This window comes from Amphiprion ocellaris, chromosome 14, assembly GCF_022539595.1.
Source record: "Amphiprion ocellaris isolate individual 3 ecotype Okinawa chromosome 14, ASM2253959v1, whole genome shotgun sequence".
In the NCBI taxonomy this organism is placed as follows: Eukaryota; Metazoa; Chordata; class Actinopteri; family Pomacentridae; genus Amphiprion; species Amphiprion ocellaris.
In genome coordinates, this window is record NC_072779.1 from 28611293 (window position 1) to 28635582 (window position 24290).

Below are 24290 nucleotides of genomic sequence, written 5' to 3' on the forward strand. Positions count from 1 at the left end.
CCATATAAACAAGCTGCTGATCCATGGCATTTTACGCTCAGTCATGGCAGAAAAAAGAAAACGAAATTTTTCGGAGACTGAGATAGAGGTGCTTGTGGATGAGGTGGAGGCCAGGAAGAGTATTTTGTTTGGTGGTCATAGTAGTGGCATCACTAACAAAAGAAAAGGCACTGAGTGGCAGCACGTTGTCACCTCTGTCAACAGTGTGAGTGCCACAGAGAGAACTGTGGCAGAGGTGAAAAAGAAGGGGTCTGATTTGAAGGTGGAGACCATGAAGAAAGTGGCATGCCATCGCCAAAGCGTGTCTGCTACAGGTGGGGATAGGGGCAAACCCGAGCCCACACCGCTGGACAGCAGGATAAGCATCCATCCTCGAGACGGCCAGCGTGTATGGAATCGTGTCAGAGAAGGAAGGAGACACCGATTTGGCAGAGCCCACAGAGGAGACCGGTAAAGTACAGTTTTATCTGTTTATTAAATGTATTAAATATTTAAATGGACTTGTAAAAAGGCAGTGGACTTATGCTTTTTGTCCTCCGTCACTCTAGAGTTGGAAACGCTGGCTGACGAGGAGGTTCCGACCACAGCGTGTCCTGTCAGCGTGGATGAAGCCTGGCTGTCCCCAGTACAAGTACATCCCGAGACCATGGCACACCCAGAAGTGGTCGGGTCCTGACAGAGTCCTACAATCACAAAGGGACACCATCGGTGCCATAAATGAAGTGCGGGATGAGCTCCAGCAAGTACGCACAGTAATGAACAACATGTGTGAGATCCTGTCTGACATTGCCGCCTCTATTAAAGATCTTGTTAAAAAAAAAATGAAACGTACTTTCGGTCTTATTGTAAATGCTGCATAACACTCCGGCTCTACAAGTGTAATATGTGATGACAATAAAGGTTTGAGATAAATCTGGCTTCAATTCACCACCTCACCGTCTGGCACTGCCGTTCCCTCTGTCTCCAAAATGTCCGTAAGCAAGCATCAATGTTGGCGCACCGGTGCGCATATTCTCATGCCACGTTTATTTTTATAAATCACAACCTTTGCATTGGAAGTGGTGTACTTAACTTTCTAGCCCTGTTTTGTGCATAAGCAAGCTTTATAAATGAGGCCCCTGGTCCTTCTACTCCATCTCTCTGGCCAGCTTTTGCCATCAACGCAGCAGACGCACAGAGGACCCTTACCCCTAACCAGGGTTTACCCACGAAAAGCGTCAGGTCCGGACAACATCCCGGGACGTGTGCTTAGAGTCTGCGCAGAGTCCCCCACACCCCCACCCCCGTCGGACAATGTCGCGTGATCGGTACTCGTCTCATGAATTCACCCAACGTGTCCCCCGTCGGACATTACCACAGGAACCGTTCCTAATATATTTCCCCCCCTTCAAAATAATATCACTCAACTAGAAGTAAAAAATCATTCAAAAAATTACCTAAGTAAGAGTAAAAAAGTATTTGGTGAAAAGACTTCTCAAGTACTGAGTAACTGTTCGATTGTAATATCTGATTTATTTTTTTAGAAATGATGTGATTAGACAGACAAAAATGTAAAATAATGTGCAAATTCTGTTATTTCCATCCATCCATTATCTATACACCGCTTAATCCTCACTAGGGTCATGGGGGGGCTGGAGTCTATCCCAGCTGACTCAGGTGAAGGCAGGGGACACCCTAGACAGGTCACCAGTCTGTCGCAGGGCTACATATAGACAAACAATCACTCTCACATTCACACCTACAGGCAATTTAGAATGATCAGTTAACCTCAGCATGTTTTTGGACTGTGGGAGGAAGCCGGAGTACCCGGAGAAAACCCACGCATGCACAGGGAGAACATGCAAACTCCATGCAGAAAGATCCCGGGAAAGCCGGGACGCGAACCAGGGATCTTCTCGCTGCAAGGCAAAAGTGCTAACCACTACACCACTGTGCAGCCCTCTGTTATTTCCAAATAATGAAATAAAAAATAAGCAAAAACAAATAACATCTTTACAAAATGACAAGTTAAGGCACAAGAAACACAAATTTCCAAATCTCAATTTTTTCCAACATAAAGCTTTTGAAACAAGTACCTGTAGTAAGGTAACATTTGTATGCTTTTGAACAGTGCAAACTACTTCCAGTGACAAGATGTAGTGTATTTCACTTCCCTCCAAATGGCACAGGCTCAGTAGATAGAAAATAACATTACAACTAGGTCTAGACCCGAGTATCTGAATATTCGGTTGTTGTGGTGATATCCGAATATTAATTTTGAGATCCGAATATTCAGATCACCCCACCCCACCCCCCGGCCGTATCATGCGAGGCCACCAAGAGTGACATCATGCTAATATTGTCCTACTCCGAAGCAAGATCAAACTTCTTGAAAGTGCCCCTGTAGTGTGTACCCTCAGTACTGCGCAGTACTTATAGAGAGTTGGGGATTTGATTTAAGCGTTACACTGCCATGTAATGATTTTCAGCTTAAATTTGTATATTATAGATTTTAATTTGATGGTTCCGCATCATATGAAGATTGTATCACTGGGCCACATAGATTATTTTGAATGAGTGTGAGCTGTCTACAAATACCTATAGTATGCACTATATAATTCTCACAAGTATGATGTAACACACACACACATATGTATGTGTGTTGTTTTAACTGGAGTCTAATGAGCAGATTTAATTTGATGCAGGTGTTAGTTTTGGAAATGGAAATTTACAGAGTGATTCCATATTTTTTTCCCTCTGCTTGATCTAAAAAAAGCCGTTGTTATTGATTAACACATTTTTTTTTCTGGAGTTATTTTAGTGTTTCTTAAAGCCAGAAAATTGCCATTTTAAATTACTTTAGTTTTGTGGTATGTCTGTGATCTTTTTTCGACAAAATTAAACAACTGAATGAACATCCTCCAAGACTGGTGATTCCATAATTTTTGCCAGGTGTTGTATATGTATATATATATATATATATATATATATATATATATATATATATATATATATATATATATAGTAGTATAGTATATACCATATGTATATATATACATATATATGTATGTATATATATATATTATATATGTAGTAGTATAGTATAACTTTATACTGTTGTGTAATATACTATGATGTAGATTGTTATACTGTAGTATAGTATAGTATCAAATTCATATAGAATTATGCTATAATATAGCATATTCAAGTATAGAACATGATAGTATTATACATTTCATACTAATAGTATAGAACAGTGGTTCCAACCTGTTTGGCTTGGAGCTCCCCATAAGATGCACCCTAGCCCCAGCACCCCCTGCTTAAATTACACCATAGTACATATGGGGGAAGTTATTGAATTGTATTACTAAAAAAAATTTCTTAAAATTATGAAAAAAATATTTTTTTTTATATCAAACCAAGAGGTGTACTATGATGAGCAGGAACCAGTTTATGGCTGCAGTAAATTTGGTGACATAAGAGTTACTGAATTTTTTTACTATACAAATTCCTTTAAATTATGAAAAAATATTTAATATCAAACCAAGAGTTGTAGTATGACCAGCAGAAGTCAGTTTATGACCAGCAGAAGTCAGTTTCTGGCTGCAGCGATTTTGGTGACACTACCCTGTATAAGAGTGAAGTTACTGAATATTTGTCTCTCTTCGCTGTTGCAGTAGTTTTGCAATTTGCGGACGGTCCCTGTTCACTCGTCGCACAGCCGGCTGCCCATAGACACCAACGTTATTCCTGCAGCTTTAAAGACAGCTACTTTTGATAAAATTGGGTTTGTATCACATTGTCTACCTTACAACGATGGGAAAGAGCATAGTATAGTATGGTATAATATAGTACATTGTTGAACAGTCTAGTGTATTTTAATATAGTATTGAACAGGTGCATTAAAGTGCATTATATAATACAGTATAGTTCACTATAGTGCAGTATATTTTAGTATAGTATAGACTATACTATACTAAAATATACTGCACTATAGTACATTGTAGTACAGTAAGTATGCTATGGCAGTGTAGTATGGTATTATAGAATGTGTTATATGATTTAAAAAAGCTGCATTTTGTAGTGGCCTTTTTATAGTCACTGGTCAAAGGAGCTTCTGTGTTCTGGTCAGGTTGTCTGATTATTGCCACAAATGACCAGGCTGTGCAGTAATTAAACTGACATATTTTATCTAGTGTCACCACTGAGAGTAACTTTCAAGAACAGCAAATATTTTCCAGGTCGTCAACGAACTGCGGAAACGAAGCCTTCAAAATAAAAGCATAACGGCTGCGTGGGTCTAGACTTTTATGCTGAAACCCCGCCGCTGGAAACTTGGTGTCTCGGTTAGCCGTTAGCTGACAGAAGCTGCCGCTGAGCCCCAGCACTGAGTGTGTGTTGATGGTGGACTGTTCCCGGTGAAAAACACCGACCCACGGCCGCACGAAAATGCCTCAGCGCCGCGTGTAAACGGCCGAAAGTCTCGGAGGGAGAGAGTCTGGTGTCCACACGGGTTTAGAGCCAAACGACAGCAGGATGTTGCAAGTTTTAGCTTGTGGCGCCGTAGTTTTCCCCGGTCTGTTCTTCGCCTTCAGGAGGATCCTGCCGTGTGTGTTCAAACACTGGAGCGATGCCGACGTGGTACTGGTCAGCGAGAGGTACACCGGCTAAATCCATCACTTTAAACCGCACTACCGGACTAAACGGCACCGAATGTTAGCTTACTGTGGGCTGTGGAGCTAAGAACATTTTCGCTCACTCAGCTAGCTTGTTAGTATGTTGTGCTTTATTTTAAATTTAGCACTGCAAGGATTATTTACACTGAAATACCAGCATATTATTCGATGTGACCGGTATTTTACTAGGTTGCATTTTGTTTTTGTCTTACTTTTGTGCAAAGATGCTAAATAATAGTCCTTTCATCATAGCACAGTATAGTATAATATAGTGTAGTATAGAACATAGCAGAATATAGTAAAATATAATGTGGTGTAACATACCATAAAACATTATACTATAATGTAGTAGAGTTTTCTATAGTATATTATAGAATAGTATAGCAGAGACCATGGTATAGAACCTTATGTTGTAATATAGTATAGCACATTATTTTGCAGTATAATATACAACATTATAGTGCAGTATATAAAACTATAGTATATTATACTACTATATAGTATATAATGTAGTATGGTCCAGTATGTACATGGTAGTTTAACATAGTGTAGTGCTTTCTTGTACAATATTGAACATTGTACTGCAGTATAGTCCATTATTTTGTAGTGTAGTATAGAACATTATAGTGGAGTATATCAAAACATACAGTATAGTATAATGTAGTATGGTGTAGTATGTAACATTATAGTTCAACATAATGTAGTGTAGTGTAGTACATTACAGTACAGTATAGAATATTATTATTTGTGGTATAGCATAGAACATTATAGAGCAGTATGTAAAAGTATTGTATAGTACCATATCATATAATGTAGTATGGTGCAGTATGTAACATTACAGTTTAACATAGTGTAGGAGTGTGCTATATTATAGTAAAGTGTAGAACATTGTATAGAACATTATACTACAGTATAGTATGTTATTTTGTCTTATAGTACAGAACATTACAGTGCAGTATATAAAAGTATAGTAGAATGCTATATATTATAATATGGTGCAGTATGTAACATTATTGTTTGACAGTATAGTATAACGTAGTACATTATAGTGTAGTATAGAACATTATAATATATAGTACAGAACATTATACAGTTGATAGCTATAGTACATTGTAGTGCGGTGTAGTAGATACAGTACAGAACATTATGCTATAGTATACAAGGGAAGATAATATAGAATATTATGGTGTAGTACATCGCAGTATAGTGCAGTACATTATAGCATTGTATCATACATTACAGTGTAGTACTGTGTATTTTGATATAATATAGTATAGTGCAATACATTATTGTAGTTTATGGTACATTATAGTGCAGTATAGCATTAATAGGCTTATTGCAAATATCACAGAAATTAGTATATTTTTGTGTGCATACATGTGAAGAACATAACAGTTGTACTAACATGCATTCACTTCCTGGGACTCCTAACTGATCCATGTAAGAAATTACATTTTTATTAGAGTTGGAGCAAACCCTAGCTTGATCAATGTGCAATTAAGAGTTTCTGAACATACAAAACAAATTATTACATCAGCAACTTCTGTAGCTTTACATCTTGCCAGTTGGAAAATAGCAATAATTAATATATTGTGAGTCGTGTTGGAGGTTGCAGGGGGTCAGTGAGACTTGCTCACATGTACACAGCTCAGTTCAATGCTCATTTGTACGCTGTCACTCTGCCTAATCCTCCTCTGAGCTCCGGTCAGTGCCGACTGCTGAGTTAGCTATGCACTGGAAAACACTGAACCCCTACTCCTGAATAACGCTTCTGCTAATTTACTGATGCTCAGCTCACGGAAAATGTTGTTCTTAGGAGCGTTTGTGCCTCAGAGGATGCCACGCTGCTTGTTCTCCAGCACTTAACCAACCTTTAATATCTACTGTAACTATTCTGCCAAACCAATCTCCAGTTTGAATCATGCTAGTGGTTTTGATTTTGGTGGAACAGGTTCAGCAAGTTCACAGTTAAAGCCCATGTATGGTTGTTAAAATTTTCTACGTCTATGAGCTTTGCATAATGCTCTAATTTTACATAACAGTGCAATTTACTCTAGTGCACATTTGAAGTAATAAATTAGGAGTCAGTTACTTCGCCTTTTAATCACTTTTTGTTTAAGAGACTGTTTAAAAAGACGTAAATATCCACCTTTTAGTGTATAAAATGGGTCAACATAATTAAACAAATGATCATCCAATTCCAACAATGCAATGTGGTAGCGTTCCTTACTAAACCGTCTCTACATTCATGGAAACTCCTTAAGCCCTTAGGCTATTTTTTTAATTTTCACCTGAAAAAACATGTCCAAATTCAGTCAGCCTACCAACAACTCCACAACAATAACATCTTAAGAAACAGTTTTGATATCTATGGATTAGGGAGACATGAGCAAATTTTGAAATACAACAGATCTTTCAGTTCCCATTTGTTTTGCTTTTTGCTTTTTTTTTTTTTTAAATATATTTCCACCTATTCAAAATTCAGTCCACCTCATCAGTAGCAAATGACGCTATTGAACCAGCTCTTCTTGTTCTGAACTGCAACTTTTAGAATGCAATAGAATAGATAATAAAAATAATAGCATTTTAGTTACGGCACTACAAGGTGGCTTCTCTGTTTTAGCCATTTGGAGTGTTTAAGGAAAAATATGCCTCACTCTGTGACCTTCTCAAATTGGCCAAAATGGTCATGATTTAAAAACAGATGCAGTTCAGTACTTGAATCACTCAGGCAGGAAGTGTTGCTCTCCATATTTCCAGTTTGTAGCACAAATTTTCTGCTAAATTATTTGTATAAACTCAAAGTCGCACACTGGACTTTGTGTGTTTACTTGCCCCAAAAATCCAATGTACCACCCTTACATTATATGTAACCTAACGTAACGTACAGGAAGTCCACTTCTTTCTATTATTCACCTCCACTCTGTTTCTTTTCCCCTCATCATCTCTGTTTGAGGCAGACTCACATTTCCCCTAACAAACATTTTCAACATGCACACATCTTAGCATCAGTTCACGTAGCTCTGTGTAAATTTGCCTTTAAAATTCCCTCTCACAGGTGGAGTTATATGATGAGTAAACAGTTTCGCATGGGTAAACTTGGTGAAACACCCCTTTCATCTGAGCCCTGCAGAGAAAGGGAGCTGCATTTGCTTATTAGATTTCATTATGTTAAGTGACATATGTTATCTGTAAATGACAAACTGTTTAAACAGATGTGAAAATAGTCTCGAATCAGCACAAACGTAATACATGCCATTTTTTATTGAAAGGCGGCAAAGACAGCATTGTCTAACTCATGTACATCACAAAAAATGGCTGTTGTTAGACTGTAAGGCTCAAAAATATTGAATAGATAAAAAAGTGGGAGACAGTTTTCTCTATATTTATCACTAGTTGGGTGTAAAAAAGCAAAGGTGTAAAGCTATTATCTGTGGCGCTGCAGCTTATTTAAATTTTTCTGCCAGCTATTTTTATTGATCTTTTGGTCATTAAAATCAATTGCAGTTTCTTAAAATATAAGGTCATTTCTCTCAGTACCTAATTATCAAGTAAATACAAAAATGCAGCAAATTCTCACAAAAACTAGGCTAGAAGTAGCGAACAGTTTGTGTTTGGGCTTGACATTTGACTCCAGTGATTAATGCCATATGAGTTGCTGATTAATTGATTAATCAACTAATTGTTGACCTGTAGTCATTTGTATAGCAGCCATCTTAGACTTTCACCAGCCTTAACTGTCCTCTTTCGGCCTGAAGTGCACTTTTTTACGGTTAATATCAGTGTGCTAACGTTAGCAGCATGCTAACACAGTGTGTAACAAATGTTTTAACATGATCATTTTGTGCTACCGTGTTAATATAATTAGCATTTTTGTTTCACTCTATCAATATTTGTTATTACAGATTGGTGATGCAGCATTTGTAAATGTTCTGTCTGCAACACAGAGACAACTTCCTCATATGTTTAGTGTATTTAGGAAAATGGGAAATAGGAAGTGAGTGTCAGCAGTCCGACTGAGCAGACAAAAAGATGTCAAGTGTCGACTGCATTACATGAGTGACAGATGATTTTCAAGGAAGTACTGTAAAGGGCTGATACATCACTGCCATAGACTTTGAATTTAAAAAATGGACGTAGCCTCCATGTCTGGAAAGGGAAGCCTTTGTGCCAGCAAAGGACATAGCCTGTGGTCACAAAAAATGCTTCATTGTATAGACTAAGTAAGTATGTAAGAAAAATGACCCTCCTTATCACTTGATTTGTTGCCTCAGTAAACATTTTCTTACTGAGTTTATGATCTCAATCGCTAGTTTCACATCTTCACTACAGCAAAGTGTTCATTTTGTAATTCATGGTCTCATTCAAAGGAAAATAAATGATAAAATAAGGTATTTTTTAGAGGGTGACTACTTCATGATGAGCATATAGCCTTACTAGGTTAGATCCACCCATTGCTTGTCACGCCTGGTTTCAAAAAACCAAGATGGCAAACTTGAAACTTATCAGTCCACAAACCAACGATTGATGTAACAGTGGATTCTTCCATTAGTTTGTACACTTACTTCTGACTAACACCAAAAAATACATAAGACGAGACCTCAAAACAACACTGTACCATAGTAAAGCCTTCGACTACTTTAAAGAACAACACTTGACTTCACAAGGGATTATAATGCTCACCATCATCCAGCTTAAGGGTCTTATGGCCACGGTTACGATATGCCTTTTAAGTTTCATATGGGAGCAGTAGTGCTCTTAATGTAAAGAATTATAGATGCCTTTCTGTTCCTGCTATTTTCATTGCAGAGTTTACTCAGAGCAGGTCCTCATTCCCCGCTAACAACCATCTTAAGTTCACTTAAATTAATACTGGTTCAAGAACACAGTAAAATAATTGTTAACTCTTGAAAATAGGGAAGATTAAGTCTTAAGTAGACCTGACAATATGGGACAGTCTAGTGCAAAGTCATCACAATCTTAAGTCTTAAAGGATGAATCTAGAATTATGTCACTGTGGTGTAGTTTTTGTTAGAATGGTGGGTAACTTTGCACAGTTTACCTTTGTTGTAGAGATTCGAGAAAACGAGGATTGGCATGAAACAACACAAATATAGTGTGTATTTTGGCAAAAATATGAGCACCCTGTAGCTTTTTCCAAATAAAGTGATATTTTGGTATAAACACAGAAATGTAGTCAGCTACATTGGCTATTTAGCTGACTGTCTAGGAGCTCTACATCTGACTGGCTAATTTATCGATTTCAATCAATTGTTCTGTGAAAAAAAATGGCAGGAAATTCTTCTTTTTGTGACTTTTAGCGACATTGGGAAACACAGAACTACTTAGTATTTAAACAATTAATTGGCGAAAGTGTTTTTAAATTTCTGATAATTGTCTAATCAATAAACTGTTCCTATTACTGTTAATTCTTCCAAATTGTTAAACAATTAGCAAGTCATGTTCCTGCATCCATTTGTGTGATTGTGGGGTTGTGATAGGCAGGGGGAGAGGGAGAGAGTTCCTTCTTGCCTTGAAAATTTATCCCGTGTGCTTTTTTTTTTTGCCTCTGCTGTCACTTTTTCTTTTGCTCGGCTGCAGTGCCCATGGACCCACTGATTACGTAGCCCATGTACTTACTAGAGGAGCAAAAAAAAAAAAAAACAATACAAAACAAAAACACCACCACTCCTGACTGTCAGACACTGTGTGCACGACAGAACATTAAAGCAGTCCGTGTACGACAAAATAGTCAGTAGGAAGAAGAGTTGATCGTATTGAAAGGGAAGCCAAGTTTGCTCGCTGGCCTGACACAGCAGGAAAGAAACGACAACATTGCCGAACAAGGCAGCGAAGCATTCTTCCCTTATTCCCCTTTTTGCATGCTCGTCAACCTCAACCTTTCAGCAGCAGGGAAAGAGGGGGTTATTGGCGGACACACAATGAATTGGCTGTGTAAAATCTGGGTCTTGTGACAGTACGCGACCATACAGCCCTACAAAGCAGCAAGGCGTGGGGGGAAATGTGTGTGTGTGTGTGTGTGTGTGTTGTGGGATTGAATCTGTCAGGGGGAAGAGTGGGATAGAGAGAGGCCAGCTAGTCTTTTTCCAGCTCAGGCCCTGTAGTTTTGTACTTGCCGGTCACGTGGACCGCGTTGCCTTGCCGATGCCGGTGTCATGGCCGCATTCCCCGGTAGAGATTGGTGTGAAGTGACAGCAGGTTCAAGCAGGAAAGCACATAAATACTCTCTTTGTTTCCCAGTCTTGCCATTTGCAACACACCATTAAAAAAGAAAGAAAGCAGTCTTCTGACCTTGTAAGACTAGTGTTGGTTCCTCTTAGCCAAGACCTGATCTGGGGCATGAGGCAGACTGGGTCCAAATGATAATCATTCTAATCAGATGTCGGTCTTCTAGTTGTGTTTACGAGGGTTTAGAGCTGTGCGGCTGTCTGTGTAATGCCATAGGACATCCATGGGGACTAGTCGTCGTCGTCATCATCATCATCATCATCATCATCATCATCATCATCATCATCATCATCATCATTATCATTATTGTCATGATCACAGGGGTAAAAAGCGTACTTTGAGGCAGAGTATGAACTGTTCGGGTGAAGTTGATTCATATGAATCTCCATCCACAGTTCAGCACTCATGGGATCTGTGGATTAGCTGCAAAATTGAACCATGATAGTGTGAAATCTAATTTTATGGGTGCAGTTATTTATACAATAACTAGAAGGGCACTGTGAGAATGCAAAGTCGTAAACCATAATTAAACTTGCCATGCTCAACCACCCCCCACCCAAAGGTTCATGAAGGTCAGCCTGGTAGTTTTTTGTGTAATCCTGCTTCTAAACTTTCCAACAAACGGTGCTGAAAACCAGTTTTCACCCTGATGCGAAATAATTCTCCAAATCTCAATACAGAGTTGCAGTGACAAGACACAGAACAGTTGTAGTTGTTGTTCATCTGAATGAAGAATGTTAGCAATTGATAGTGACAGTTATGGCAATATTTGTTTCTATTTTATTTTATCTTATTTCATTTTGTCCAAAACTGATCCGTGACTCCAAAACTGTGATGGAATCGTATCTGTGAGTTTGCGATCCCTTGCATCTGGGTGAACTGTGGAGTGCAAGAAAAATGACATTTGCTGCTCTTTTCAACTTCAGCTGCTTGCTTAGTTAATAAAGTTCGCTCACTACTTTGTTTCTGTTTAAGTTGACTTCACTTTGATTCAGGTGTAATTGTTTTGAAGTCTCTTTCTGATTGGATATACAGGCTTTCCCTGGATCCATTTAGGAGTAGGCCGAGTGGAAGTGTGGATCCATGGACTCCAGAACACGAAAGTGTTGGTCTTGCATACAGCATACTGACGGATCTGGATGCAACCAATGATTATTTTCATCATCTGTCTGTATTGGATGTATTTTCAGATAACAATCAATATAAAAAGATATTGTAAATATTTTGGTCATATTGTTGAATCTGACAGAAGACTATGAACATCTGATTACAAAAAAAAAAAACCCTTGGCAGTTTGACCCATAGTTCTTGAGACATGAACAAGTGGAACATATAAGCCCACTGCTCGCAGTGCAGTCTCAGTAAATAAATACTGAACACGATTGTTTTTCTGACTTTTTGACGTAATCCAGACCTTTGAACCCCATGATTCCTCCCATAATCCTGTTTTTAGTTAGCACATCACAAAAGAAGGAAACGCTGAGCATTTATGCACATATCTTTCATTTCTGGTGGCAAAATAAATTGATAATCCTCAGCACAGGACTTTCCTAGTGTAGTATTAATCCTCTACAAGGCCTCCAAATCACAAGTAATGTGAAAATCAGAAATGTATCTCCTTTTTAGCCCACACAAGTCTCATCCATTATGAACAAGGGCTGAATAATTGTCCCACTTGCAGTTTCATGAGGTAACCTGTGTTTGTCTTGATTCATTGCTGTGGGTGGTGATGTAAAACAGACCCACAGGAAAAATCATTCCTGAACAAAGTGGTGTTTTAAAGGGGCGACTGTCTATTATGGCTGCAGTGAGTGCCGGGGAATAAATTACATGTTTTCTGATTTCAAAGCAGCTTACTGTCAGTGCTGCCAAGCTGGAGAGCAGCCAAAGAGAGAGCTTCTCCGAGCAGAAGCAGTCATTCATGGTTTGAACAAATTGGTGATATAATCCAACGTCCTGTTTTAATTTGGACAAACAAAAAATAACTGTTGAGCCATTAGAGGAAAATCAGCATGTCTGTGACTGTGAACTGAACATTCATCACGTCTCAGTGCAGTCACAGAACATCAGTGAGTTTTTCATCACTCAAAATGCATTCATTGTACATATTCAATTTACTATGAAGCATTTCAGAAGGTCACGAGTTGTGAGTACACTCTGGGGATAAGTGTGAGGTCTATGAATGTCATGTATGCCTAATGCTACCACACAGTGACACTTCAAATAGAGATGAACCAAGTTCTCCTATGTCACAGGTCTGTTTATAGATGAGGAAAGCTGAGGCCAAGCATTGCTAATCCCATGATGGTACACTGGACTTGTAGGTCTGACTGCCTGAATAGCTCACCTGAAGGGACACTTGATTAAGGCTTGACCTACATTTATCAAAGAGGCATCAATCACTTGGATAGCCCAGCAAATCAGCTATTTTTTATTGTGATCCATCAATATGTCATGTTTACCAAATATTCTGCCTTTCAAAGAATATTAGATATGAGAAGCTAACCTTATTTTCTTTGTGTGGCGTATGTGCATCACAAAGTTTGCAGATATAACTGGAGCACCCAGATCTGATTCGAGTAAACATCATTTGGATCCAATCTTAAGTCTCATGGCACCACAGAAAACAGTTTTCTGAGGTTCTTGACAAGAAAAGTCAATGTTTTTTTTGCCCCCGATTTGAACTGAATCATTTCATATTTAATACCTTCCTATACTATAGTCTTAGATTTGATAGACTACAATACTTCACATATTGTAGATTAGTTATAGTACCTGGTATTGCTGCATATATTAAGTGAATTATTCAACTTACAACACATGCGTGACAGCCACCGTAAACAAAGGATCAGCCTTTGGTTCTTGCCAATACACATCAGTTAAAAACAGCCTTGATCCCTACCATATTTCAGCATATTCATCCATAAACTTGGGGCATTTATAGTAGTCCAATCCTGATCAAACCAGTGCAGATTATAGCCAGACTAAGAGTAATTAGCCATGCTAGCAGCTCTGTAAGGCTCAGCTGTGCTTTAATATGGTAGCATGTTGGGGCTGCATTCAGGGTCAACTTGGAACTCAGAATGCCCAATCAACGACTTGAAAAAAGAAAGAACATGCTCAGATAAGGAATGTCAGCCTCAACTTCTGCAATTTATGTTATTCTCCACAATTGCAGCCTGCACAGTAAAGTGTTTATTAATACAAATTCTGTACTTTTAGTGAGTTTAAACCATTCTAAAACAGTAAACATACTTTTAGTGCCTTTTTTTGCTTTTCTGTTCCTACAGTCAGGTAAACTACATGTCTCTTGTAGAGCATTTGTTGGTCATTGAAAAGTATTAAAACAAGCCTGGATGCAGCTATGATTTTTGTCCACTTTGTGTGTCAATTGTGTGGAGGTCAAAAAATATTTAATCTTGATGGCGAAAAATGGCGCCCACCTCCAAGATACATTATATGCAACATTACATTTGTTGATTAGTACCAAACAGTACAGCTGAGGATGATTCTCTGGTCATAAACCAAAGAATTGGACAATTTGTTGGCAGTTGATGAAAACTGAATGGTTCTTCAAAGTTTTTAGAATTCATCCTGACAGAAACACCAGTGTGTTCATAAAATTTCATGGCAATCCATCCAGTAGCTGTCAAGACACTGAAGTCAAAACCACAAACGGCAACCTCATCTAGGCAAAGTGATTCCAGTGCCTCCTCTGGGGATAATAAATGTGTGTACGGAACCGTTTACCTCTTTTTTTTTCCAACCTGGTCTTGACATTCTGACCTGACTACAAATGGCTTACAAAAACAATACAGGAATCCACACATTCTGTAGTAGATACTGTGGCCATCCAGCGTGATATTTGTGAAGAAATATATATATTATGTTTCTCTAAACCTTTTTTTTTTTTGGTCTCTTCTTCAGACTGGTGTCCTCCATCCATGCTGCCATGGCAACCACAGCAGGAGTCATTGTTGTGTCATCATGCCGGGGAAACGTCATTAATGACAGGTCAGACTATGTTTTCAATCCTCTTAATAAAACAGTGGTTATTAGTGATAACACCAATAGTATTTATCATGAAGGGTCCTTTACCTGGCCTTGTTAGCCTTTCTGTTTCCATTGTAGGATTTGACAGCTTCAACCAAAGCACTGATTCCAAATGCACCTAAACAGCAACAAATACTGGATGTAATTCCATTTCTAGAAGCATGTGGGTAAAAGCACAATGGAGATTTGTTATGTTTACTTATATAGCGACTTTTGCGTAAATGTGTTACGGTACAGGGGGATTTGAACCCAAGTGTGAGAGACGCGCAGAGCAGACGGCAGGCAGACTGGAATTAAACAGGCCTTTATTCACAATACAAACACAAAACTAACTATTAATGCCAACTAAACTTGCTACTAAGGCCCAAAACTCACTATGGGTGAGGGAGGGGGGAAGGCAGGCTCCCAGTGGGTGGCAGTCGAGGGGGCACACGCTGGCGCATGCGGCAACCAACGGAGCGCGGCTGCAGTGGCCAGAGATGACGCCGGGTCTTCTTTGGGGAGCGGCCGGATCGACTGGAGCAGTCGGGGGTCCACGTCCTCTATCTGGAGGACGGCTATGAAGTCCTTTCCCTGGAGGCTTCTCAGGGGGTCCAGGTCCTCTATCTGGAGGAGGACTGAGAAAAAAGCAAGCTGCTCTGGGAGTACAGGGTCGCACCGTGGTTGCTACACTGAGGCAACAGGCAGGAATGATCCGACAACCTCTGCTGCGCAAAGCCGGTCTATATAGCAGAGGTGGATGGTGTGATGACCTGCAGGTGTGCAGCTCCTGCAGCTGTACTCAATCCTCTGATCAGCAGCTGCAGAGAGCCTCACAGACCGGAGACAAACCGGCAGTGGAGCGGATAGCTGGAAGGGGGCGGGGCTTAGGCTGAGGCCGTGACACGCAACGTTAAAGAATATTCCACTGAAAGAAGTTTTAACATGCACACCCTAAAACTTTCTGTAAATTTTTGCATCTAAAAACAGCTTTAAAGCAATTTCTGAAGCATACCTGTACCCTCAGGGACATCCCCTGGTAGTATAATCTTCGCAGCTTGGCCTACGAACTTGAACATACACTACCGTTCAAAAGTTTGGGGTCACTTAGAAATGTCCTTATTTTTCAAAGAAAAGCAGTTTTTTTTTTTAATGAAGATAACATTACATTTATCAGAAATACAGTCTAGGCATTGTTAATGTGGTAAATGACTATTCTAGCTGGAAATGGCTGATTTTTAATGAAATATCTACATAGGGGTACAGAGGCCCATTTCCAGCAACTGTCACTCCTGTGTTCTAACATTGTGTTAGCTAATTGTGTTGAAAGGCTAATAGATGATTAGAAAACCCATGTGCAATTATGTTAACACATGAATAAAAGTGTGAGTTTTCATGGAAAACAGTATTTTCTGGGTGACCCAAAACTTGAACAGTAGTGTACATGGTGCCATCAGACTTCCAACAATTAAGTTACTCTGTTTTGATTACCTTTTGAAACTGAAAAACATAAGTGGATTTTGACTCGACTTTTTAAAGGTCCTTCAAACAAAATGGCAGAAAAGCTGATTGTCATGGTCTGTATCTTATAGCTTTAACAAGCTCTTTGACTCTGTGCAGCAAACAAATGATTATTTGTGTACCTACACTCGGATGGTCCAGACTTTAGACTGCTCTGAATGTAAGTGGAGAAGCTATAACAAATATATCACATTGCTATAATGCTACTGAAGGTAACGCCAGCAAGCTAACATGCTAGACGTTTTTAGTTATGTCTTGTTTTATGTCTTTTCTTAGGCAGCATTTGACCCACTTCCCTTATTCAGCTAGCTGCTTTCATTCAGGCCCTGCCTCCAGATCAGCCACCTAGCAGTGAGTTCATGTTAGCCATAGCTTTAGCCTCCCCTGTGCAGTTTAGGAAAGTGTAACGCTAGGCTAATGCTAGCGCATTAATCCTACTGAGTCAGCGGCTGGACCAGTTTCAGGCTGCTAATCTCCGCCACCCCTCCCCTTCACCCACAAAGCTTAATTCCTCCACAACGCTGCTCAGTTCTGCTGTCCTGTGACGTGCACACGGCCTGCAGCTTATCAGACACATGCTCCAGAGTCAGACCCATGAATACTCTCATACTACATCACAAGCTGTCAATGCATTTAGCCTTCGTTGCTTCAGATGCAACCATTTTTGAAAGTTTTTTTTTTTAGTGACTAAGCTTCCTAAAATCTGCTAGCGATGTTTGGTTTCTTCCTTTTAATTAAGTTAGCAAAAAAGGATTTTAAAAAACCCTTCATGTTCTTTTTTTTAAGAGCCATGACTGAGATGTGTACATAGAGGAACATGCACTGATTGAAATTCAAGTGTGTCTGATGTTGAATTATGCAGCAGAGTCGCTAAATTAACTCAGAATAAACCATTTGGTTGGAATGTAGCGCTACCTTCGAATAAAGTGTTTCATGTGGTCTGACTAATCTGTTGATGTGACTGCTTGTGTTTACTGCCTTATTCGGTGATTTGTGACGTGTAGAAATTACCTTAGATTAGTGAAGTGTCACTGTGTGTCCAATAGAAACAGTAACCAAAGCTACAAAAGTAAGACCAGTCCTGTTAGCACAAAATTGTATTACCTGGGGACCTCGTGATTTTTCTATGTTAAAAAAAGATAAGGGAAATTTGCTTGAATTTACTGACATAATCCCCAGACATATTAACAGGCTGCCATGTAACTGTTGAGTCTGCTAAAAGACAGCAAAATGTTCCGTAATGTACGCTATGGTGCTTGTCATCCATGGAAGCATACTTTGCGGTTCTGCTCTTCTGATGGATTTGCGCTTTTTGTGAACGAGTCTCCATGACGTGTAGTGACACGAACCTCATAATGTTGTACCAAAAATGCTCCCCAAATTTTCATTTATACTTGCTAATGGTGAATTGAATAGAGAAGAGGTGGCAGAAAGATGCGGAGAACAGCAAATACAGAGAAAAACCAAACACAACCCCAAATCAATGAGATGCTGATTCTCACAGAACTAATATTTTTACCTTTGTGTTTGGTGTAATACTATTGGTAATTTGCAGTGGGATTTTTAGAGACATGGCCAATCGGCATGGGATTAAGATCCCAGACTTATTTTTAAATTTTTACAAATGTACTAGAAATCTTTAGGTATCGCTAGTCTTGTGCAGATAGGGCTCAATTTGTAATGTACTATCACCCCTGACCTAATGCAACTTCTTAAATCTTGCAGAAATACTTCGTGTCCATGTTATGTAGATACTGTATAATACAATGCAATATGCTAATGCTAAACAATGTAGCCAAAGGAACATGTGATTTCATGGTCAGTGGCTCCTCTAGACCTGACTGTACTCCAAAATGCTCAAACAGTAGTCTGATCGGTTTTGAAGGATGCGTGTTGGCATGTATGAAGACTGTATTTGTACAGGGAGGAGGGTTTCTCTTTGCATTAGATATCAGAACAGGGTATTTTCTGCTGTACATATACGAAACCATCAACTGGTGTAGCCTTCGTTCTGTCTTTAGTGCTCTGTTGTGCTTTAGTGCTCTTAATCTCCATCTGCTGACCTTAAGAGCTAAAGAAGCCAGTGAGAGGTCAAAGGTTAGTAGCTCAGCTCTGCCCTGCAGCTTTACTCCATTCTGTCCACATAATTAACCATCACGGTAATCGGTGCTCATTAGAGTGCTGCAGCCATCCAAGCTGTTTATTATACTGTACTTACATAAGCCTGCCCTGAAAGCCTTTATATGCTTTGCATGTTAGAGAGGCAAGGCATATAGGTTAAGTGGGCGTCTTCCTGTGTTAACTTTTAGTGATGCTTAAGGTCATTTAGTTTACCATTGACTGGAGCACCTTGTGGTCAGTGAGTACTGCAGGGTTTTTCCTGGCTCACAAGGGGCCTTTGGAGGGAGAATACACACAACAGTAATGGTTAACAGTCCAAGGACAGTAGAGGCCATGAGTCCAGGTTACCTTATTTGACAGAAATCTATATATATTCCATTCATTTCTGACCATTTGACAAACAAAAATGTCTGTTATCCTTCTTTTAATGAAACCTCAGCTCAAAAAAATGAATTGCTATATTCTCAATTCTTGCCATTTTTGTGCGAGTAATTTCACTTTGGAGCTGGCTTAAACCTTTTGAGAGGCGCTAAATATGAGATGGCCTACCTGGCCAGCTTACCTTATGTAAGATATATAAATGATGATTATGGCTGTGATTCTGGCCAAAAAATTAATTTGTATTTTTGCATGATTATTGAAGACATCGTTTTTAAAGTATGTGTATTGGCGTTCTAAATAGTTGTCATGCTGAGAAAACCCTTATTCATTATTAAGAAAGAGCATACTGTCTTTTTTTTAATCAGATAACTTGTATGGAAGTGCAAGAAATGTTACACTGAAGATTAATCAACAGTAATGTAATTTTTTACAATAATAATAAATTTTATTTGTAAGGCACTTTTCACTTAGGCAAAATCTCAAAATGCTACATTGAATATATAAAAAGGATGAAAATAAAACAATCATGTAATAAAAACCGAAACAATCAAGTAAAATAACAATAAAAAATAGAAACTTAAGGGTCACCTTTAATTGAAGAAGACCAGGGTTAGGGTTAGCCCTAACCCTAACCCTATAGCCAGATGTAGCCTGTTCCTTAGACTAAAGACTTAATCAGTTATAGGATGAGATTGCTTTGATAATGTCTATTCTAGCATTTTTTTTTCCACCTTTAAACTTCAGCTCGCCTGTACCTGTGTGATCCTCAAACAGAGCTGACAGTTGGTAGCCACAATCTGTTCTTTTCACTGATGAAAAAAAAAAAAAAAAAAAAGAAAGACTGTGTACGGCTCCATGGTTCAGCCTCACCATGAAAATGTAACTTTAGGGCAGGAAGCACAACATGGAAACAGGTGCAGAACAGCGACCTGGAATCACCTTGTACAACATTTTCCAAGTGCCCACTGGTGGTACTGAAAAAAAGGGAACTGTACATACTATTTTACTACTTACAATAGTAAGTAGCCCCCCCGTCGGATGTTATGGAGCGGACCGAATATTCGGATATTCGTCATTAATAGGGCCGGGTTTTCTGATTTTACAGTTTCTGGCTTTGATGAATGGTGTCATTTTTGGCATTTTTTTTTGTTTGTTTTCAAAAGTAACTTGCCTTTCAAAACTGTTGGTGGGTTTTGGGGTTCAGAGTGTTACATGTGAAGTTATTGAAACCACATTTAACAATGCAGATGAAAAAATATATATACTTTTTTCCCTAAATTCCCTAAATGTCATCTATGCAGGAAAAACTCTGGTGGATATAGAGAATTAACATATATTTTGTTTTGTTTTCCTCAGGCACTGGCTGGCCACCTACTTTGTCATCTGGTATGGTGTCCCCTACATGACGTACGACATCTTCGCCATGTACCTCAGTCACTACTACCGCTTCCGTGTCAAAGGGCACGAGGACTACAAGCAGCATTCATTGAGGACCGTAAACTCCTTCGTCCGCAGAGAGTTCCTGCTGGTGCTGCATCACATCGCCCTGCTCACCATCCTGCTGCCCGTCACACTGGTAAGCAGAGATAAATGAGGGAACGGGGTGATGAGGTCATGTTGTCAGTAGTCCAGACCAATAATTAAGAAAACTGAATGTAAAGCAGGCACTACTACTAGTGCTAGATCCGTAGTTTGCTGCATTGGCTGCTGGCTGGAATCAAAATGATTGGCGTCATAGATCACAGTCTTTATCTGTACTGTGGGAGGACAGTCTGTTTAATACACCTGGCACGGGTCTCATGGGGTTATTTCAGGGGATATATTAGGGGCTACAGTAATCGCTACGGCTCATAGAGTATATTTTAAAGTAGTGATTTTGGCATAAATTTTTAATAAGAAATAAAACATTTTATTTAGCTGCAGAATATTAGAGCTGAAAGTTGATTCATCAGTTAGGTGACCAACAGAAAATTATTCTGAAACAATTCTGATAATGTTCGGGTTCCAGACTATCTTTTGCATTGATTAAACTTGCGTGCCTTGCTTCATTTAGGTGCAGCCAAAATTTTTCATTGCACGTTACTATTAGGGCTGCAACAACGAATCGATTAAAATCGATTATTAAAATCGTTGACAACGAATTTCATTAGTGATTCGTTGTGTCGCGCTATTCATGTGTCACTCGCCATGTCATGGAGCCGTCTACTTCACCTGCAGAGCTTTGTCAATGCTGGTTGACTGAAATAAACTTTTTTAAAAAAACTCCAACTGCAGCGCGACTTGAACAGAGTGAGGTGGAGGCAGATCGGAGGCGGTATATAAAACCTGACCGGAACGGAGAAAACAGTTTGACAAAAATCCTCATAAGTGTGGGAGCATTTCACGCTTCACAAAACAAAAAACATGCCGCGTGTCCACGACATGTGATTTTCCCACACGGCAACATACACATCTGAAAATCGTACGGATGGCGGACGGTCACTAGCGGACCACAACATTGTCACATGACCGAGCTTTCAGCGTGACAGTCCGGCAGACGAGTCGGATAAACACAGCGGATTCAGCAGCGGTGAGCCGCCATTCCTAAATCCTAGCCACCGCTCCTTCAAATTTCTTTCTTTTTTTTTTTTTTATTGTCGCAAACACACCCGCCGCATGTCTCCACCTTCACAGCAAAGTTCTGCACTGTGTCTGGTGCTCGCAAGTACTGAGGTAAACTACAGACAACTATTTTGCTCAGTATCTACTCTTTGATACGTCGGGTTAATACGAGTTGATGTCACGAGAACGCGGCCTTGAAAGTGACGTCACGTCAAGCACCCAGGCACCAGGTTAGAGTCAGAGGAGTGTCTTCTTGGAAAATAGGGCAGCGACTTACCGGAGAAAAGTTATAAGCTTAAGATAACTCATAATATATTTTACAAGTTAAATAGACATTCACAAAATATTGATAGCCAGTAATCATTACATAACATATCGGTAGCTTCAGTTAATTGGGCCCAATGCCAACTCAGCATTGCTAACGCGAGTAAAATAATTGATAGCATTAAGCTAATCTCTGCACTCCATGATGTAACTGCTGACTGCATTTTCAGATGAGCTTGTTCAAATCTTTTTATTTTTTTTACATTCAGCGTTTAAAAAGCCATTTTCAACTGGCCATTCAAGTACAAGTAAAATCTGCAGTCAAGTGTCATTTGTTTACTCGCCACGGCTCCCCCGAGAGCCTGCCACCGCTGCTGGAATAATCCTAGAGGAAACGCTGCTTCACTGCAATGATCTTATTTGCTCTGTCAGTCGAAATCTTCTATTTCTGAATAAGGAGGCGGAAATTAAAAATGTGGGTTTTTTTTTTTATCCGATTAATTGATTAATCAAAAAAATAATAATCGACCGATTAAACGATTATTAAAATAATCGTTAGTTGCAGCCTTACTTACTACATTTAAACAATACACACAGGTGATTTCTTAACACATTATGTGAATGATTGTAAGCAGGAATAAAGGTCCAGATACATGTTTTGCACGTTTAACCCGTTTGTTTTCATAAGGATGATCTGGAAATTTAAGTTAGTAAAAGGTAGCTCTTCGCTTTAAATTTTATTAGAACTTCCGACTCCTCACTGCTTCAGTTTGTGCTGTCTGGTACTCAAACAACAGGTGAGCTGATCTGCTGGACACGCACCTGTCATAGCACAGGACAAATTTCCTGAAGACACTTTACTTTTTCCAACTTGGAACGTTGATTATCTGATAGGAAAAGTACTGTTCTCAGCCATGTTTTGGCTGTACTTTTTGCAAAAAAAAATGCAGTGTATAATGTTGGCCAGTTTATCAAACTTCAATGTTTCCCACTGGTTGACAATTTACTTGTGGTGGCAAGTGGCATACCTGCAGAGATTTGCACAATTTAGAGCTCACAGTGTAACCCAGATTATTTACTGAAGCTACAATTTACAGATGTCTCTTTAACAACTCACATGCTTTGGTAAACAAGGCACGTTTGCACAGCAAACCCTCTAGTCTCCACGTATTTACTGTAGTGCAGCAAATCAGATATGTGCGTGGTGTAAAATGTGTTTAAATGTGTGAAATAAAGCATTTTAATGTCAGATTTACCTCAGTTGAACCTGAGTGATTTCATGTACCTGGTTTATATACCAGCCAGAGACCCACAGACCGACCTACTAAATGTCAGGCGCTCTGGTACGATCAATAAAAATGTTCTGTTGCACTTAATAGATCTATCGATTGTTTAAGTGATTTTTCAAGGAGAAATCACAAAATGTCACGTTACAGCTTCAGTTTTTTTCCCCATAATAGAAAACGGAATACATTTGGGGCACTAAAATGTCAACTTATGCTTTGTGAAACTGTCAATTATTTCTTTTATGTGCTTTCTCTTTACAGTGAAATTAGCCTTGGATTTCTATATTATTTTACTCTTGGCCCTTTATCGAAACCAGCTGTTGTAATTTTAATGACTTTGAACATGTTTTTGTACTATTCAGGCAGTTTTTAGTGTATTTCAGCATGTTACAAAATACAACTTGAAGGGAATTTATACTCGCTTGTGATGAATAATAAGTTATGCGCTTGTAGTCCGCTGCCAGTAATACATTATTTTGTGTACTCTAATGTTGTACGTCGGTTTCTAATCAGTCCTCGCTTTAAGCTGCATTATCTCCTAATGAATACTTAAGTGGCAGCAAAATATAGACATGATGCTCCCTGTCATGAATTAACTATAAAGCAATTTTCATTCTGTCAGTCAGCTTTGAAACTCTATTGAAATAAATACACTTTCCTTCTGCCAGGAATGTAGGGAAAAGCAATTAATTTTACTTAACTGTAATGCTGTGAAAGGTAAGCTCACAATCATCATTGTCACTAACAGGCCTCATCAGTGGTTGTTTGAATTTCCCTCACTGGTGTCTGAAAACATCATTATCAGGTCAACTGTGGTTCACAGTGTATTACTTCCTGTTTAGAGGCTTACTAAAAGACCAAGAAAGCCATAGAAACAATCATGATGTGAGAGCTCTGTTACAAATAGGTGGCTTAACCCAATAAAGAGTTCTTGCAAAGGCCGAGCTTTATAATGGACAGAACAAAAACAGTCAGTGCTGAGTGTCTTAGTGAAATGAATGCTGATGCAGCCTCTTAGCTGGGAAACAGCAGCAACTTTATATGTATAGAACTTTTAAAAACAAAGTACAGTATGTTTTACTTAAGATTAGAAACAAATATTACAATGAAATACTAAAATACAGAGTAAAAGCAATGATACAAATAAATGAAAAGTCTGGAATTGTGAGTAAAAAAAAAA

The 24290-nt window shown here is 39.0% G+C and overlaps 1 protein-coding gene across 1 annotated transcript in view; it reads left to right on the forward strand.

The window, feature by feature from the left end:
- The first annotated feature begins 4322 nt into the window (after positions 1 to 4322).
- tlcd3a (TLC domain containing 3A) overlaps positions 4323 to 24290 on the forward strand; it is a 41607-nt gene continuing 21639 nt past the window's right edge. The window contains exons 1-3 of the mRNA XM_023280066.3: positions 4323 to 4637; positions 14832 to 14918; positions 20316 to 20535. Of these exons, the coding sequence (XP_023135834.1) occupies positions 4516 to 4637; positions 14832 to 14918; positions 20316 to 20535 (429 nt within the window). The 5' untranslated portion in view covers positions 4323 to 4515. The remainder of the gene's footprint in view (positions 4638 to 14831; positions 14919 to 20315; positions 20536 to 24290) is intronic.